Below are 19,622 nucleotides of genomic sequence, written 5' to 3'. Positions count from 1 at the left end.
TCTTTGTTGGTATGTGGTGCTGAGGATCGAACCCGGGCCGCACGCATGCCAGGCGAGCGCGCTACCGCTTGAGCCACATCCCCAGCCCATCCATACATTTTTTTGATATTTAATATGTTTATATGTGGTCTGGCCTAATATGTTATCTATGTTGATAAATATTTCATGTGCAAAATTATATTCCATATTTAACTTTTGTTTTTCAAATTTTGAAGTTATATTACATTCTCTAATTAGCTTATGCATCCTTTTACTTTGAACTTATATATTTTCCTTGTATTTAAAGCACATATCTTATAAAAAGCATACAATCAGTATTTTTTTTTAAAAATACTATGAGGTAATCTTTGTTTTCTTAAACAATATCTTAATTTCCTTTCACAGTTATGGATTTCTGTAGATGAATGGAAAAATTAAGGTAGTTTTAAAACTGCTTTCCGTATTGTTTTTATATCTTATATATAGATTAATTGCTTCTTATTCTATCACTTTAAGGGAGATGAGTAGTTTCTATAGCTGTCAGAAAATTTAATATAAATGTAAATCCTCAAACTTTAACATGGAATCTGGCTTTCAAAACTGAGAAGGAAGAAGAAAGATAGGTTAAGTTCTGTGACCTGAAGCTTGAGACAAGACCAATAACAATTTCAAATCCTAATATCTGGATTTTCAATTCATTCTATATCTATCTATCTATCTATCTATCTATGTATATTTCAATTTTTAATTGAGTGCTTATTACCATTTATTGAATACCAATCCATGTCAATAAGCACTGTGTATACAAAGAAACTCCAACAAAGTTCTTGCTTAGTATGAGCCCATCTCTAGCAGAAAAGATGAACAATTTGTTTATAATTACAACAATTTTTAGTAAGGACTCTAGTAAGATACAATGAAGATTACTCTCGTAACATACAACAGGATAATTAATGTAAGTGACTTACATAACCTGAAGATTTAGTAGGAGTTAGGAAAAGCATGTGTGAAGCAGTCTGGAGGTATGAACGTGCATGATTAAAAAAAAATGAAAGAAACTTAGTATAGTTAAAGCATAGCAGTTTTCAAAGAACATTATTACTTTGAATGAACTTCAGTCCTCTACCTGGTCTAATGAGGCCTTATAATTGAATGCTGTACCACCCCTGTACATCTCTTATTGGATATCTTTGAACTGACCATTTGGTCCTTCTTTGAGTATGAAGCCTATGCTTAGTATGTGTTTAAAAATCAAACTGCAGATGATATTTTAAGGCTCAGTATTAGCACCTTGTCCTGCAAATTTTATTAACTTAGACCATAGTAATCACCTATGTGGCATATTAATATGATGAAATGTGCAAACCTCACAAATCTGTATCACATTTTTCTTTATTTTCTCCAACACTGGAGATAGGCATTCAAGTAATATTCTAATCTTTAGCCTTTTTGAAAAAAATAAAAAGGATCTTGTGAGTTGCACGGCTTTCTTCAGTCTTGTTCTTGCTCTGTGTACATCAAAACAAAACTGTGTGCATGTTTAGGTATAAATTATTTCAATGAAAAATAATTCCCTTCTCTGGTTTTCACAGAAAGATTTTTTTCAAAATATGTAAGTGAACTCATTCAACATGAAACAGTATTCGTAACGACTTGGAGAGATGGGGGAAAATCAAGCCAGCTGGCTTGTAATGAGCACTTGGTGGCAGGCAGGCCAACACCCTTTGGCAGCCTCAAGGCACAAAAGATTGGACTTATTGTCACCACAACTGTGATGTAGGGACATGTTGAAGAATCCTGGGGGCTGAGGTCGCAGTTTGCAGCCAGCAAGCTCTCTAGTTTCCAATGGTGCTAACTTTTAAGAAGGAGTGATAAGAATGTGGTACAATTTAATTCCTATTTGTCTAGAGTTGTCTTGAGGTGCTTTCCAACTTTAAAGATACTTGTGCCATTTTATTTATTTTTTCTTGGACCAGGAAGTCATCAACTTTATAAGGAAGAGATCAATTATAAAAGATTTATGAAAATTTCCATCTTTTTACTCTGAAAATATGAGTCATGTCCTTGGGATGAAAAAATCCACACCTCTTCCAACAACCTATTAGCAATAGAGAGCCACAGCCCACATCCACAGAAACTAAGGTTGTCTTCATGTTAGAGACAGTCAACCCCATGTCGAAGGTCCTTTAAAAACACCATTGCAGAATGACTGGAAGTAGAAAAGTATTATTCCAGATTATTACAGTAACCTAGGAAAAAACACCACCACTGGATAAGTAATCAAAGAACTAGTGTTCCAGTGCCCGTCTTGTCTGACCAGTTACGTGCTCATGAGCACTTGGACTCTGCCACATTTGGAAAACAGGGTATGAGTAGTACCTCATATGTCTGCCTTACAGGGCCTTTATAAATAGTAACTGGGTATTTGCACAAGATTATTTTTTTTTGAGACAAAAAAAAGTATTTCCAGGAAAGTCAGAAAGTCAGATGCTGCTACTGGGAATTCATACATGTAAGGGTTACTAACTAATTACTGCAGAAATATTGCACTATCCACAAATAATTTGTTTTCTGTGAACTCTAATAAATCTAGAAAGTGAGGAAGAGGAAGGCTCCTGTATTTGTCAGGGTTCTCTGGAAAACAAAAGCAAAAGGAGACATTAATTAATTAGTCAGGAGGATTTGCCTCACATGACTGTGGAGGCTGAGCAGTCACATGACCTACCTTCTCCAGCTGAAGACCCAGGCAAGCTGGTGATGTAATTCATTCCTTGGCTGAGAATCAGGGAAACTGATGGTGTATACCCCAAGTGAAGAACTGAAAAGATGAAATGAATTGTCCCAGTTCAAATGATAAAATAGGGAAAAGGGGGTGAATTTTTCTTTCCTGTGTTTTGTTCTACCCAGGTCCCCTCAACAGATTGGGGAGGGGCACTGGGGAGGGCAGTCCACTTTACCTGATCTACCAATTCAAATGCTGATCATCCGCAAGAAATGCTCATCATTCTTACCCTGGAAAAACGTTTAATCTGGGCACCCTCCAGTCTACTCAGATTGATGCACAAAATTTATCATCATGGCTGCGGATTAGTCCGTTCCCATCCTTTTCTTTGATACCAGACCTGCCTTTCCACAAGCCTCTCTTTGGAAACAAAAGTACACAAAGTAATATTTATATTCCTGCTTCTTTATCACAGGATATAGATCGGAAATCCCTAGGTCAACAAATTTATTTTTCAGTTCTTGAATTTCTATTTGGTTCTTTTAAAAATCTTCCCAGCCATTTTTTAAATAGTCATCTTCCAATGAGGTTTTCACTTCCTTGAACATTGTAGTGTGGTATAGTTGTTCTATCATTGGGTCTGTTTTTATGCCTGTTAGTAGTTGTGCTGCTTTGTGGTCTTGAAGTAAGGTTCCTGGGGAAGCTAGCAGTTTGGAACACTTTAAATCCTAGTTGCAGGTTGGTTGTTTCTGGGTAACCTGTATCACACAAAAATGGGCTGCCAATTTAAATATATATAATATATTTAACTTAGACCATAGTAATCACCTATGTGGCATATTAATGTGATGAAATGTATATATATATATATATAAAATTTAGTGAGATATATATAATTTAGTGAGATATATATATCTCACTAAATTAGGCTGGTTAATCATATGATATAGGTAGTTTTTTATTATAATTTTAAATTAATACTTACTAATTGTACATATAATGGGATTCCATGTGGTGTTTCCCTACCTACGTACATACAACATGTATTGGTCATATCCAACCATCCTTCTTCCATTGAAGTCATCAGTGTAGTGACATCTTACATCTGAATGAACATGGCATATCATCTAGACCAATTATTCTAAACTGAATAAGTGTGACTGCTCCCCCAAATGTCTTTAAGAATGTGTGAGAAAATCTTTCAAATGTGTGTGCTGCTTTATGTGTTCTAATGAGCTCCCTCAGGGAGTGAAGGTATACCTGTCCTTCACTATCTTCTCTCAGCCATGGTTCTTCCTGGGAGAACACAAAGCCTACTGCTCTCAGAGAAGAGTCTACACTGGAATTTCAGTTTAGGGACTCAAAATTTGGGTGACTGTTTCATTTTAGGTAGCTTGAGGATTTTACCGTTACTATAAACTCATGGTGAATATGTCATTAAATGAGTATTTTAGACCCAAGCTGACACCATCAAATATTTGATGCACTGATTCTCATTGATAGAGCAGTCTCTGTAATCTTGATTAAAGTAGGACTTGAAATTCTTATTGCTATGAGAGTATACTCTATATTTACTTGTATGTGTATTACTAAATTTGATGTGCATACCTATTGCACAAGTTGACAAATTTCTTGCTCCTGGAGGAGATGAATCTCAAGTCATATTTCTGATGATGATTTTCTTTCAATAATGTCTTCTAGAGCTGACAAATTCTGCTGCCTAATTAGGTGTTTCGGACATCACTTTGGGATAATTTGTCAACCCACGTAGCTGACCCATGACTGAGAGCACTGCTATAAGGCATTGGTAGCAATGGAGACTATAAATAGACCATATTGATGATTCTTAAAAAGAAGTGAGAAAATAAGAGCAGGATGCCTGTGCTTTTTACTTGTATCAGAGTGAAACTCCACACAAGGAAGTAAAACTGAAAAATAAGTAAACAGAAAAAAAAAAAAACCCACCATGATTTTGGGATAACATCAATGCATTTTAAAGCATTTCTGAAATCTGTTTGCATTTCCTGTTGCTGAGGTTGCCTGTAGTGATCACTATCTCTGGAGTTAGAAATAATATGCTGTAGGCCTTGTGTTAGTTTTCGTTTGGGTTAGGAATGGTAATTGAGTAGAGAAAAAAATAATTTTTACACACAGAATCTATCTTCTTTCCAACCAGATTATTTTGTGATCGTTTCTTTGGGGTTTGGAACAAGAGAATTTTAACCATTGGGAAGTCATCACGTGGGTTGGTAAGAACTGGTTCTCTTTTTCAGGGCCTCGTCATTTTAGTTGCAGATATCAATGCAATTTCTCCAGAATGAACTTAATACAGTAGGTGTTTTCCTAATGTGTGGGAAATTGTAATTGTGAAAAGAAAAAGTGAAAATGTCTTGAGTTTCACTCTGAAAAAGATTATGGATGAAGTCAGATTCTCAAAGTAAGGTAACACCTTCCTTATGCAATCCTTCCTCTTGGTGACTGAGTCAGTGGATTGATCTTAGATTTTTATATCTCAATAGAAATGTGGCATTTCCCCTGCTAACTACCGTCTTGCAGTGTCTTGAGTCACTGGTTTCTCCTGGGGAGCACTGGTTGTGGATTCAATATCATTTCAACCAAAAATGTCCTATTCAAGTCAGAACCTAGCCCAGTCTGAAATAGTTTGAAATGATATGCAATATTGGCCTCAGGAAATATGGAAAAGCATTCTCAAAAGATTATTTTTATTTATTGAAACAACACCTTTCTCTAAGAATGTGTACTGAACTCACTTTATGGGTACACTCTTATTAATCCTTTCAGTTCTCAGAAAGAGATGGTCAGAGATTTTGACATTCCTGTTCTGAAAATAAATTAGAGGGGATCTGAAGACTTCTGATTTTGGGCTGGGGATGTGGCTCAAGCGGTAGCACGCTCGCCTGGCATGCGTGCGGCCCGGGTTCGGTCCTCAGCACCACATACCAACAAAGATGTTGTGTCCGCTGAGAACTAAAAAAAAAATAAATATTAAAAATTCTCTCTCTCTCTCTCTCTCTCTCTCTCTCTCTCTCTCTCTCTCTCTCCTCTCTCTTTAAAAAAAAAAAAAAAGACTTCTGATTTTTCCAAAATTAACTTTTAAAAACCAATACAGTGGTAAATGCATGCTTATATTCTGTGAATAGTATAAGAGCATTTCATCTCAAGGATAAGAGTATTTTGTTTATTATAGTCAAGTATTAATCATAGTATAAGAGCATTTCATTTATTATGGTTCAGACAGAATCAAAGCTGATACAAAGGAACAGAGATTAAAAAGATCTGAATGGGTAAAATAAGGCCAATTACTAGATCATTAGCTAGATCAACTACAGATATCACATACAAACTAGATTGTAACTATGCCACTTAAATAAATAGAAGCAGTTATTATTACAATTAAAACTATTGGTGTTGGTTTTATTATTCTCTGTGAAATTAAAGGGATGTAAGGAGGACAACAAGATTGGAATCTAATAAAATTTTACCACTTGTGATCAATCCATGGGTTACTGGGAAATCACCTAGCTTCTTAGAATCTCACTTTACTGATCTACAAAATATAAATAATACACAATATTTTTATTTAAAATAATGACATATGAGTATGCTTGTAGCAATCTCAAAACCAATCTATTAAATAATAATAGGTAAAAGTATTGCACATAATTTTTATGTTACAAGGGAGTTTTAGTCATTTGAAACTCACGTAGTGTTAGAAGAAGTTCTAAGATATAGAGAAAGAGCATAGATGTTGGGGGGAGCAAAATTTTACATATGTGTGTGTATGCAGAGAGAGAGGGGGCAGGGAGAGTGTTACTATTGAGACTGTCTCTTTAGTGGAGAAAGCTAACCCCTAAGTTGGTTTTCAAAGGCATTTTCTATCTTATTTCAAGCCCAGGTATCATTTGTCTAAATTTATTTATTTGTTTTTCTTGAGGATATTCAGTTGTTATAGCATCATTTGTTAAAATGAGTTTTTTCTTTTTTTGGGGGGGGCAGATACTGGGGATTGAACTCAGGGGCACTTGGCCTCTGAGCCACATCCCCAGTCCTATATTGTGGTTTATTTAGAGACAGTGTCTCACTGAGTTGCTTAGTGCCTCACTATGCTGAGGCTGGCTTTGAACTTGTGATCCTCCTGCCTCCACCTCTTGAGCCACTGGGATTATAGGCCTGTGCCCCTGCGCCCAGCTCACTTTTTTCTTTTCATTTTGTTGCTTTTGTTTTTTGTCAAAGATTAGTTAACTATATTTTTGTGAGCCTATTTCTGGATGCTATATTTTCTCCCATTGATTAATTTGTCACTAGCACTCCACTGCCAATGGTTACTGAAGCTTTATTGTAGTCTCAAAGTCAGGTAGTGTCAGTAGTTCAACTTTCTTCTCCTTAAATATAGTGTATGATATTCTAGGTCTTATGCCCTTCTATGTAAGTTTTAGAATCAATTTATCATTCCTCCAAAATAATTTGCAATGATTTTGATTGGAACTGTGTTGATTCTATATATCAAGTTGTTTATAGCATGACATCTTGACAATATCCAGTCTTCCTATCCATGAACATGGAGTACCTCTCCATTTATTTAGTTCCTGTCTGATTTCTTTTATTACAAGTTTTGTAGTTTTTCTCATATAGATCTTATACTTACTTTGTTAGATTTATAATTTAGTATTCTAGTCCTGGGGGGTGCTAATATTAATGGGATTATGTTTAAAATCCACTTGTTTATTGCTGGGTATATAAGAAAATGATTGACTTTTTATATTAACTTTATGGCTTGCAAAATTGCTATAATTACTTATTAGTTCCAGGATTTAAAAAAATTAGCTTTTCTTGCATTTTCTGCATAGATAATCACGTAATCTGTGAACAATGACAGTTTTCCCTTCTTTCCTAATCTGTATACCTTTTGTTTCTTTTCTGTCTTATTGCATGAGCTAGGGTTTCTAGTACCATGTTGAAAAGGAGTGATGAGAGGGAACATCCTTTCCTTGTTCCTGATCTTTGCAGGAAAGCTTCTAATTTCATATCATTAAGTATGATATTAATTATTGTATGTTTTTATAAAAAATATTTTTAGTTGTAGATGGATGCCGCAGTCTGGCTGGGCACAAATAACTGAGCCGCCACAAAACCTTGTAGGTTCAAACAGCAACTCTTTATTCCCGAACTCTCACCGACACTCTACACACACTTCCCGGGAACACACTCCCTCCACCGGGCTCCACGCGCCAATTCTCACTGAACCCCGTGAGAACTCAAGAGGAACTACAAAGTAGCGGGCGCCCAAGGCAGCAGGATCCTCCTTAATCCCAGAGCCGCCCTATTCCCAGAGCAGGGTCACCTTTCAACCATTCCCTCTGGCAAAATGCCAGGTGTCATTCTGACTTAACTGTGGCTCTCAACAGATGGATACAATATCTTTATTTTATTTATTTACTTTCATGTGGTACTGAGTCTCACATGTGCTAAGCAAGTGCTCTACCACTGAGCCACAACTCCAGTCCCATATTGTATGCTTTTTGAAGATGTTCTTTATCAAATTGAGGAAGTTTTCTTCAATCTTAGCTTGCTTAAAGTTTTTTTTTTTTAAATCTTGAATCAAGGTTGAATTTTGTCAAATGCTTTTTATTGGTCTAGAAGTGTGATCATGCAATTTTTCTTTTTCTGTCTTGTTGCTATGAGAGGTTATATTATTTGCCTTTCAAATATTGAACAAGCCTTGCATATTTGGTATAAATTCCACTTGACCTTGGTGTACAATTCTTTTAATACATTGTTTGACTCAATTTACTATCATTTTTAGTAGTTTTGCATCTACGCTTACAAGAAATATTAGTCTGTAATTTTATTTTCTTATAATGCCTTTGAATGGTTTTGGAATTAAGGTAATGCTGCCCTTCTACAATTAATTAAAAGCTATTCCCTCTCTTTCTTCTTTCTGGAAGACACTATAGGGAGTTGAGGGAATTTTTCCTTAAATGTTTCATAGAATTCAACAATGAACTCAGGTGGATCTGATATTTCCTGGTTTGGAAAGTTATTAATTTAATTTCATTAATAAACATGGGCCTATTCAGATGACCTGTTTATTTTGTGTGAGTTTTGGTTGATTGTCTCCCCCAAGGAATTTTTTCATTTTATCTAGGTTATCAAATCTGTGAGCATAGAGTTGTTCCTAGTATTCCTTTTATTATGCTTTTAATACCCATAGGATCTGTAGCGATGGCCTCTATTTCTTTTATTTTTATTTATACATTTAAAATTTTTTTTTCTATTTCATTTCTGAAATTAGTAAATTGTTCCTCCCCCCTCCCCCTTTCCCCTCCCCCCACGCCCAGCCCTCCCTTCCTCCCTTAAGTACTTTGGTTAAAAAATAACTGACTTTACTAATCTTTTCAATCTTTATGAATCTAACCTCTTTATGGTGTTTTTGCATCTTCTTGCTTTTTAGATTGTTATGACTTCACAGTGGTGTCATTGTCCTTGTTTCTTTTTATTTAATTGATGAATTTTAACCCATTATATAAGTTTATTAGAATTTGGTGAGGTGGACTTTCGTAACATTAAAATGAAAAAAATGGTTTGAGCTTTCAAAGATTTTTGTTGTGTTTCAGTTCTCTCGACACTATGTGAATTCTTGCTTCCCCATTCTCACTGAGTAGGGCTGTTTCATAACCTATTTCCATTTAGGTGAGGTGTTTAATAAAATCTTCTACCGGTTAATAGTTACCACGTGCATACAATCTATTAGGCTAATAAAGACTTTTAAATTATTGCATATGGGTTAATAACAAATGCATTGAAGTTAATATAAGTAGTCCCTGTGTAGGCTTGGGTCCCCAAGCTGCTCTAGAAATGTCATGCAGAAAAGGCTTTTGATTGGTAGTGAACAGCAACAACACAAGCCTGAGTGTGGCAAAGGTCTTGCTCTGAGATCACCTTTCCAGCCAGGCTTTCCCAGTCAGCCAGTACAAAGCCTGCTTGTGCTCCTTGAATGCCTGAAGCCCTGATTTACATTCCCCCAAAGACTTGTTAAACCTGACAGCAAAGAAGTGCTAATAGTCAAGCTGCCCTGTCTGACTAAAACCTGATCTAAACGTCTGTCTCAATGATTCTGTGGTGGGAGAGAAGAGAAAGTTGAAAAAGGACCAACCTTAGCATCCAAGAATGTTTCTGGTATGCATGTTACTGATTTCCAACCAGATTATTTTTAATCGTTGTCAAGGAAGCAATAATATTCTACAATGAAAGCTTACTTAAATTTTCTCTCATTTTATTTCTAGGTGGAGCACCAGTACTCCCATAAATTCACAGTAGTGGTGTTACGTGCCACTAAAGTGACAAAGGGGGCCTTTGGTGACATGCGTGAGTACCTTATTTGCTTTGCTGTTGCAAATGTGTAGTTACACTTCACCCTTCCTTGCTTTACTTCCTTTACAAGGTGGGGGCTTTCCCTTTTTTAAATGTGGTTAACTTTGAATGATAACCATTGAAGAGTTGTCTGATGGTATTATCTGTCAGAATAGCATTTTACTTTGCTTTACATTAGCTGAGAGCATCTGAAGTCAAACAAAATGACTATCTTGGGACACAACAGATTTTTGCAATTCAAAGTTCTGTTTGATTCTCTTTGAAAAAAAGTGCTGAGTCAAGACTTCAAACAGGCTGCCCCTGTGAGTGCTTATCAGATTAGAAAATGCAATTTATCTAATTCGATGACTGTGAGTGTATTTACTCTAATCTTCCCTCATCTTTCTTTTTTCGGAGCTATGGATGGGATAGCTATAAAAACCGTGCAGGACAGTCAGGAATCATGAACCACAGCCTAAAGATAAGGTTACCTTAATTTGTTGGCACAATCCATCTTTAAGCTTTTAAAAGCAATTTTTTTTTTTTTTTTTTTGTTAAGCTGACAATGCAGATGGTTGGGGTTCATGGAGGAGGGACTTCCAAGAAAAAATGAATAAATATTATCATAGTGGATTTGATAAACTTTTAGATTATTGCCAAACTATGAGCCTGAGCAATTGAACCCTCAGAACAAGGTTTGGAGAAAGAAGAAGATTGGGAGTGGGAGACAGGGAAGGCTGCTCTGTGGTATGTTGGAAAAACAAATTGCTTGTCTTGTTTTTCCTCTGCTCTCATACCACAGTCGTGGCAAAAGACTCTGAAACCCATGTGTAAGGATTTCTCACCACCAGCAAGTTAGCAATCCGTTCTGCAGTGGACACCAATGGGGTGTCCTCAAATTCAATTCAGTTCTGACACTTCCTACCTGGAGACACTGGAGATCCTTCCTGCAAGGTTCCTGTGAGGACTCAGTCTCAAGACCGCTCCCTGCTCGGCGCCCCACTCCCTCTAGCTGTAAGCCGGGGGCCACAGGTTACTCTGCGCCCCACTCCCTGGCTGTCAGTAGGGTTCCCATAACCCTTTTCTTGGGTTTGATGATTTGCTGGAGCTCCTCACAGAACTTGGGGAACCACTTGCATTTTCTAGTTGATTATGGAGGGTATTATGGATGAAGAGATGCTCAGGGTGAAGTGTAGGAAGGGGTACTTCTGTGCCTTCCCCAGGCATCACCCTTCGGGAACCTTCCATGTTTACCATGTTTACCTTCCATGACCTACAAGCTCGGAGCTCTGCCCTCTGGGTTTTTGCCGAGGCACCATTGCATGTGTTAGGCAATAGACTGGGAGGAGAAACCCAGCAGAGGCTGTGGGCTTCAACAGTCTTCCCGGCCTCTCTGTGCAGCATTCCTTCCTCCAGGGCATGGGGTAGGACCCTTCTGGAATCAGGAGAGCCTTAGGACCTACTACTGGACAAGGAGTGTAGACCAGAAAATGTCTTTATGGCCAGCTCCAAAAAAAGAAAGATGAGGGAAGATTAGAGTTTCCTGCCTTGAGAAAGAAATTATGGTTTCTGTGTCCTACCTTGGGGAAGGAGTTGTGAGTCAGGCGCCATGGGCTAGAATCAAGGAATATATATCATAATGTCACACCTGCAGAAGTGACATTTAAATCAGTAGCTGAAGGAAAAATATTTTAGTGGTGAGAAAGAGAATTCACAGGCAGAGAAAACAGGATGTTCAGAGGCAGTAGATCAGAGTGCATGTCAGGAGTTAGGTCCAGTGTTGTTAGAGAACAGAAGCCCAGGTGTTAGCTGGAGTAGGGGACAAGATGAGACGACAAGGACTGGCACTGAGGTTATATTATCTGTGCAATAGGGAGAATTTGCTAGCATTTCAGTAGCAAGCCACATGACTGGATTTGCACTTAAAAATGTTCTAGCCATGGTATATAAAATATTAAGTATATTCAGTATTCTGGAAGAGAATGTGGAAAACTGTTTTATTTTTCAAAGAATAGGAGAGTTATTGTTCTGTGCATATATAAGTATGTAACAACAAATCCCACTAATTACAATGCACCAATAAGAAATATGGGGAAAAACAAATAGGAAGGCCTGAGCTTGTCAAAATGGCAGTGAAAACGTCAACAGAGAGGGGAAAGTTAGATACCAAGGAAAAGAAGAGTGTGAGCTCTGTTACAGGCTCTGGGTGAAGGTAGAAGAGCATCCAGGAAGTTGGTAAATGTCCAAAGTAAGGAGAACAGGAGCTAGAACCTGATGGCATAAGTTCTGCCTGAGTAAAGGTTTTTATGACAGGTGAGGGGAACCGTGGCGATCTTTTCAAAACTGGTTTGAAGCTGAGGATTATATTCTCAATTTGAGATCTGAGTCCAATTCATATAATCCACTTTTTTTTGCCATTGTTTTTATTAAGCTACTTTCTTATTTTACTTTTAAGATTTCTTTGCATTTTCATCATTTTAAATGAGATTTCATTGGGAGAAAGGCTTCTGTGAAAAGAGAAGGTACATTAGAAGCCAAAATTAAAGCCTGCCATCCCCTATAACCTTAAGAAAACGCACAGGCCTTACAACGGAACAGGTCATACTGCTAGCTAAAAACACCATTTTTTTATTCTACTGAACAGGTGTCAGTAACTTTCCAGACATGCAAAAGATAGATCTAATTTGACTTTAAAAAAATGTAGTTCTTATCTCTTAGGCAAAACAGTCCCGCCCTTTTGTGTCAATACAGAGTCTATTGTGCAGAGACAGTGGGTGTCACTGTGCTTATGAGGTGTCCTAGAGCAGTTCAGACTCTAGTCCATGAGGCTCTTTCAACTGATATGGTTTGGATTCCTTAGCAACTGTCACAGATCCCTGACACTTGGCCAGTGCTTATTTTTTGATTATTAGTATAGGGGAAAGAGTGATGCTGAAAGTGTCATTTTGCATCTGTTTGATTCAACATTGATAAAAGCATGAAACCAAGACATTCATCCATCTCATACAACCAGAAACAGGTATCTTTGGATCCCCACAATGTGCTTGACACATTAGACTCTTCAACTCTACAAGTTTATTTTACATAGTAAAGAACCCACAGAAGGAATAGCCAGTGGAAATTAATTGCTACAGGAGAAAGGATAGTGATAAGACATTATGTAAAAACATATTCAGCACCTTTAATTTGGTTTGTTTTGAGTTATTATGTTTGTTTTGTTTTGTTTGATGCAGGATAGGTATGTCACCAACCCATTGTATCAGCTTAATGAGTTTGTAAGAAATTGGGAAGAGACAAGAAGGCAAGAGGGAGTTTTAGAGAATTTCATGATATGGTAGTCTCAGAAAGTGAAAGAATGAGCTATACTGCCAAATACTTTATTTGTAAGTAGTTGTAGGAAGATATATTGAGAAAAGTTATATGTGTACTCTTCTTAGAAGAGTTTCTATGATATTACTGCTTAATGATCTTGATCTATGCAAATCATCAAGAGAGCTGTATTTGGCATTTTTGTATATAACAATTTTTTAAAAATAGACAAGACTAGAACTGTAATAACTATAACATATCCCAACACCGGGAGTATTGATAGATCAAAATAACAGAACCCTATACCCCATTCTTGTCTGTTTTTTTTTTTTTTTTTCAGTACTACCCTACTCAGGGCCACCCTATTCTGTTTTTATAGTGTCTGCACTAATTTAAGAAGGTCAGTTTCTATAGCCGGGTGTGGTGGTGCACACATGTAATCCCAGCGACTTGGGAGGCTGAGGCAAGAGAATCACAAGTTCAAGGCCAGACTCAACATCTTGAGGCCCTAAGTAACTGAGTGAGACCCTGTCTCAAAATAAAAAGAAAAAAGGCTGGGTATTTAGCTTAGTGGTAAATGCTCATGGGTTCAATTCCCCCCAAAGGGCAAATTTCTATAAATTTCTACAGGTTGGAAAAGAAGAGTGACAGATTACTATTTGAGTTCTCCGTTTTTCTTGCATATGTAAGGGCTTTCTTAAGGATACCACACAAAACAAAGCACTATTTCCTGCTAAATAGTTGTATCTCCTTTCTTTGTTTTAGATAGTACTGACTATATGTATTTTTGTTTTATTCTTTGGAAATTGCCCTCTCCTAAGTAGCTGCATTTAGAAATTTCCTTCTGCATTATTGAGATGTCATAATACAAATGGCAGCATCCCATGAACTCTTCGAAGGGCAGAGATGACACTCTAATCATAGCCTCTGGCCCATCTCCTCCTTTTCACCAGAGGGCACCCAGTCAGCCAAGAACAAGTCAGTCACTGGTTCTTTCCTAGACATGTTGGCCAGTCTCAGAATCACTGAAGACTGATGCTGAAATACAGCCTCTACCTTCACTGTCCCAATGTCAATCCTGCTCTGCATTATTATGCTCAAGGTTCATAGGAAGAAGCTGTCAGTAGTTTACATGTATACCTGACTCAGAATCATTACAAGTTTCTTATTTCTAAAACAATCAGTGTGCATCAATTGGGTGGTATTAACACAACTCTCAGTTTTAAAGTTACAAGAAGTAGCAATGGATGTGACATGTTATAAATAGCATGGTGACATAGGTTGGGTGCTAGGTGCTGGATGGCTGGGTGTTCAACGCTCTTTAGTGTTGTCTGTTCTGTGATGGAGGAAAGTCTCCTCCAACAGCAGGTTGTGAATTCTACTGTGACAGCAGAATTTCAGTTGGTCATAGCGTTTTCTCTGTGCCTCCATGAAACGAAACACATCAACCTGACCACAAACCTCATTTATAACCAAATGAAATTGCTAACACCAACGCAGTAGTTACTTCGTTGGATTTCTGCTCCTTTTAAGAAGTGCTAGGGAAAACCCAGATCACATATGATAATGGAGGCTAGTCTCAGAATTCAGAAGAAGATAGAGCCACGTGCCCTTCTGTAAGATGTGATCAGACAGCCAACGCTGTAATGTTCTTTTTTTTTTTTTTTTAAAGAGCATGCACTTTTTCTTTTTTTTTTTTTTATTTTTATTTTTTTTTAAAGAGAGAGTGAGAGAGGAGAGAGAGAGAATTTTTAATATTTATTTTTTAGTTCTCGGCGGACACAACGTCTTTGTTGGTATGTGGTGCTGAGGATCGAACCCAGGCCGCACGCATGCCAGGCGAGCGCGCTACCGCTTGAGCCACATCCCCAGCCCTGTAATGTTCTTTAAAATGACAAAATTTCACATAATTATGAGACACTTTAAAATTCTAATTATGGTTACAAACTGAGTTTTTTTTTTTCTTCTATGGCCCCTTTATTGGACACTAAACTCTTCCTCTTTGCAGTATTCTGGCTGCTAAGTATAGTTGTAGGATTACAAGTGGGGCTAACTTTTCTTACAAGTATTCAGGAGACAAAGAGCTTAATGTTGGCATTAAACGTTAACAAAAAATAAATATCTTCAGGAGAATTATGAGCTCCTTGTACTCAAATCAGCTTTTATAAGTTTATATAAATTAATATCTGAACGTACTCAAGATTTTCTTGAGAATCTCACACATTTGTTTCTTATAATATCTATTCCTGTGGGGAAACGAAGTTTTCTTTCAGATGAACGCATAAACACAATCTGGATCAAGTTCCTAATTCTTAAGTCTCTATGCTATTTGTAGGCTTAGGTTGATTTCATTTCTCCCAACAGTCTTCTTTAATTTTAACATCCATTTGAATCACTGGGGGGTTTTGTTCAAAATGCAAGCTCCTTTTCAGTAGATTTGAGGCATAGATTCTGCATTTCTACTGTAGGAATGTGCAGGCAGTGCTGACCCATGGACGCATTTGGGTTGAGAAGCCGGTTTTTTTTTTTTTTTTTTTTTTTTGATGCAGGGGATTGAACCCAGGGCCTGCATGTGAGGCCTGTGAGGCAAGCACTCTACCAATTGAGTCTTGAGAAAACTTTTCTGTTTTGTTTGCCTCCCTGAGATCTACAGCGCTCCTGAGCAGAACAAAGGCTGTAAGCATTCTGTCAGGGAGCATGGATTCTAAGGTTTTTTTTTTTTTTTTTTTTTTTAACCAGTTTTACTTCTTTAAAAATGAAATGCATTGAGCACTTTGCTACTTTTAATTTCAAATTCCTACGATAAACTCTTAATGAGATGAATTACTACATTATCATTGAGAAGACTCATAGGAAACACGAGTGCTTTAAACTTGTATCATAATTACGTTATTAAATCCTGACTTTTATACTAGAATCATGATCAGACCAGATTGCAAACATAGGAAAACAAATCATTTATTTTTTCTGTTCCAAAGATCACAATGCCTACTTAAAGTCAAATAGTCGAATATATGGCAGGCACCATATATATACATTTATATTCACAAAAACACTCTTTCCCTTACAGACATAGAATAATCTTCTATCAACATTTTAGTAGGGTTTAATGCTCCCACAACTTAATTTGTGATTATGTTTAAGACGTATTCAAGAACTCAGGCAACATGACTTAGGTACTCTGCTTTTAACCACTGTGATATGAAATATTGTTATTCTCCCCTTCCAAGAGCTTAGGTTGAGATGTGTCACATCTGTGGTATACATTTCTATTTCATGAAATTCAGATAAATCCTTATAGCTATTGAAATTCTTATTGCTTTCACATATTGTCAAGGAATATAACTGCAAAACCAGGTTGATTCAAACAGAATGGAATGCTTTTAAAATGTCTTAGACATCTGCCTTCCTGTGGGAATTTATGGAGAACTTTAGGTTCGTACCACCTTATGGCCATAATGAAAATCCGTAAGATTATTTGAAAGAGCTGTAAAAGCTCCTTTACAACTTAGTTCTGGCTACAGGTGCATAATATTTGCAGATGTTTAATTCTTTTTGGGTTGTGCTGTGCTGCTCTGTATATCTTTGCTGTACTATAGAATAATTACCCTTAAATTTAACACATTCTCCATTTTCATACTCAGGGCCATGAAATCTCACATCATTTTTCTAAATCATAGTAATCTGGACTCTGAGCCGTACTCACTAGAGTAGGTGGGGGCATGTGAGTTGACTTTCTTTCTCCAAGAACCCACAAGAATTCTAGACATTTAGGAGTAGGTTCTGCTGGGAGCTTTGGTGTTGGCCATTATTGGAATCCAACCTTCTGTTGAATGTTGTGTTCATGGATGCTGACCTTCCACTTTTTTAAAAAAAAAAGGTGTTTTTAGCAGTATTTTATAGTTATACCAAATAGTGGGGTGCCTTCCATCATGAACAGGCCATGAAATGCCTCTGAGAGAAATTCCAGAGGCCGTGCACTATACCCCCAGAGAGAAGACCCTACAACCATCTTCAGACTGATAGTACTCGGAGGCCAGTGTCCATGGCCATCTGTGGTCGCCAAGCCATGCACAGTGAATAGATGCATGGGTTTCTAACACTTGTAGAAATACAAGAAAATTCAAAACTATAGGAATTTTAGGAAAAATTGCCCTCTTTTCTCTAGTCTTAAAACAGAATCCTCAATCCCAGCTCTATGACCCTCTAGTTTGATCCTCTTAATAGGACCTAATTCTCAATACAAAGAGTTACTAATGTGCTGGGAAAAAAAATTTATAACTCAGTCTTCCAATTCATAAATGCTGGGATGAGAGGAATATTGCACATGAGTATAGAGGAGCATTATCTATTTAATCTTTAAGCATCTTCAGGATCAAGATCATCTAGAAATCAGTATGAAATAAATTTTCCCTGTCCTGTATCCATTCTTGAATTCCAAAGTGATCAGAAGCTCCAGGAAAGAGGCAGGGCATATTGGTGAAAGAGCATGGTCCCCAGACTACTCACTGTAGTACCGTGTCTTTGCACAAGTTTCTTACCCTCTCTTCATCGTCATCCCTAGTCTTGGAGATGTTGGGAGAATTCAGTGAGCTGGTACTTGTGATGTGCTTACATGTGTGATGCGTAACAAGTGCTCAATAAGCATTACCTGTCATTTAAAATTTTATTTCGTACATCAACATAAAAGGACATTTATTTTGTAAACATTATCTTTGATGACAAAAAGGATGGATATTCCTTTGGGTCATCTGGGCACTGGAAAACGTTCAGTTTTTTTCATTTTGAAGACAAAATATTTCCCTTTTGAATTCCTGCATTAAGCAAATTAAGGGATCCTTCTCTCTCAGCTTGAGAGAAAGAAGCAGTAGAATGGTACCTTTGGTGCTAAGCTATTTTTCTGAAATTACTCGGACACAGTGTGTGCCCATGTGTCTCTGGCAGCTTGGCCTGACTTCCCCTGAACGGATGTCAAGGACCATGGGAGAGCCGACGCGTGCTTGTCAAGCTGGTCCTGTGGTCCCTTGCTTTTTCGAAATGTTAGTGGAAAATGAACAGAACAAATGAAAATGTGCAATTAATTATTTCTTTCTTCTTGAATATATTGCTTTTTTTCCCTTCAATTGAGAATTTGAAAGTAACTTTATATTCCACTTTTTGTAAATTTTAAATGCCTCTGTTATTTCTCTCCATGGTTAATTTGAATTTGTATGAGGTACAACATATAAAAAAAACTTCATAATATTTTTGGGTTAAATTACAGTTTTAGATTAAGTAAGGAATTTTAAATTTGAAATGTTTGAAATATTTATTTAGAATATTTAAAATAATGTTTGAATAATATTTGAAATGGCAACTAACATTGCCATTGGCTTGAAGCTATGAGATGCCCTAAAAGTATATGGTTTCTACTTGAAGCATTTTCCTAGTATCAGACTAGATTATGACTGAACATGAGTTATAGTTTACTAATGTGGTTGGAATGTTTTTGAGTATCCACCCAGGATTTTAAAAACTCTAAATAAAATAAATTAATTTCCCAATGGTCTTTTCAGGGAAGATAACTTCAAGATGAGTTAAGTGTCCCACCACACATGTCTACCTCACATCTCTTATCTTTCATTTTTTTGCGTAATGGAGAAATATAATGTGTTAGAAAGGCACTCCTGTTCCTCGTCCATTTAAAATGCCATTTAGTTTATTCTAAAGTCAAATGTTTTTTATAAGTACAGGTAGTCATTTTACTTTTTACTTAAATTGCATTAGTTTTTTGTTTGTATTTATGTGTTCATGTGCTTCAGGTCTGATTTATACAGTAAATAATACTGTTCTGTGACATTTCAGTAACATCAATCGATCTTTGGGTTTGCATTCCATTTATTCAATAGAATAAACAGAAGTATATTCCAGTAGTATGTTGGACAGCAGTAAAAGTACAGTCTGATCAAAATGGAAGAGAGTCACCGGTACTCACAAGCACACAGTCCCCACGTCCTATATGTTTTCTCAATACCTAGCATGGTGGATCCTACTCATTTAGTCTTTATCTTACATGTATCACATATGAGCTTCTTTCTCTTAAATTACTTTTCATATTTTATTTACATGCCTTAATATGTTAATGTTCTGTGAAGGACAGTCTTAATTTTAAAAACTTTTAAAGCTGAATAATATGCAGCCTTCATTTTGTGTACTTAAGTAAATTCTTTTTGCCAAAACAAAATAAAACCTTATACCACTT

The 19,622-nt window shown here is 36.8% G+C and overlaps 1 protein-coding gene across 1 annotated transcript in view; it reads left to right on the top strand.

The window, feature by feature from the left end:
* Nucleotides 1-19,622, top strand: part of Pla2g4a (phospholipase A2 group IVA) — a 122,848-nt gene that overhangs the window by 21,712 nt on the left and 81,514 nt on the right. The window contains exons 2-3 of the mRNA XM_077802953.1: nt 9,567-9,690; nt 10,006-10,087. Of these exons, the coding sequence (XP_077659079.1) occupies nt 9,567-9,690; nt 10,006-10,087 (206 nt within the window). The remainder of the gene's footprint in view (nt 1-9,566; nt 9,691-10,005; nt 10,088-19,622) is intronic.

Source organism: Urocitellus parryii, chromosome 9 (genome assembly GCF_045843805.1).
Source record: "Urocitellus parryii isolate mUroPar1 chromosome 9, mUroPar1.hap1, whole genome shotgun sequence".
Lineage (NCBI taxonomy): Eukaryota > Metazoa > Chordata > Mammalia > Rodentia > Sciuridae > Urocitellus > Urocitellus parryii.
The sequence above is the reverse complement of the archived record's forward strand: the minus strand, read 5'-3'. Positions and strand labels throughout refer to the sequence as shown.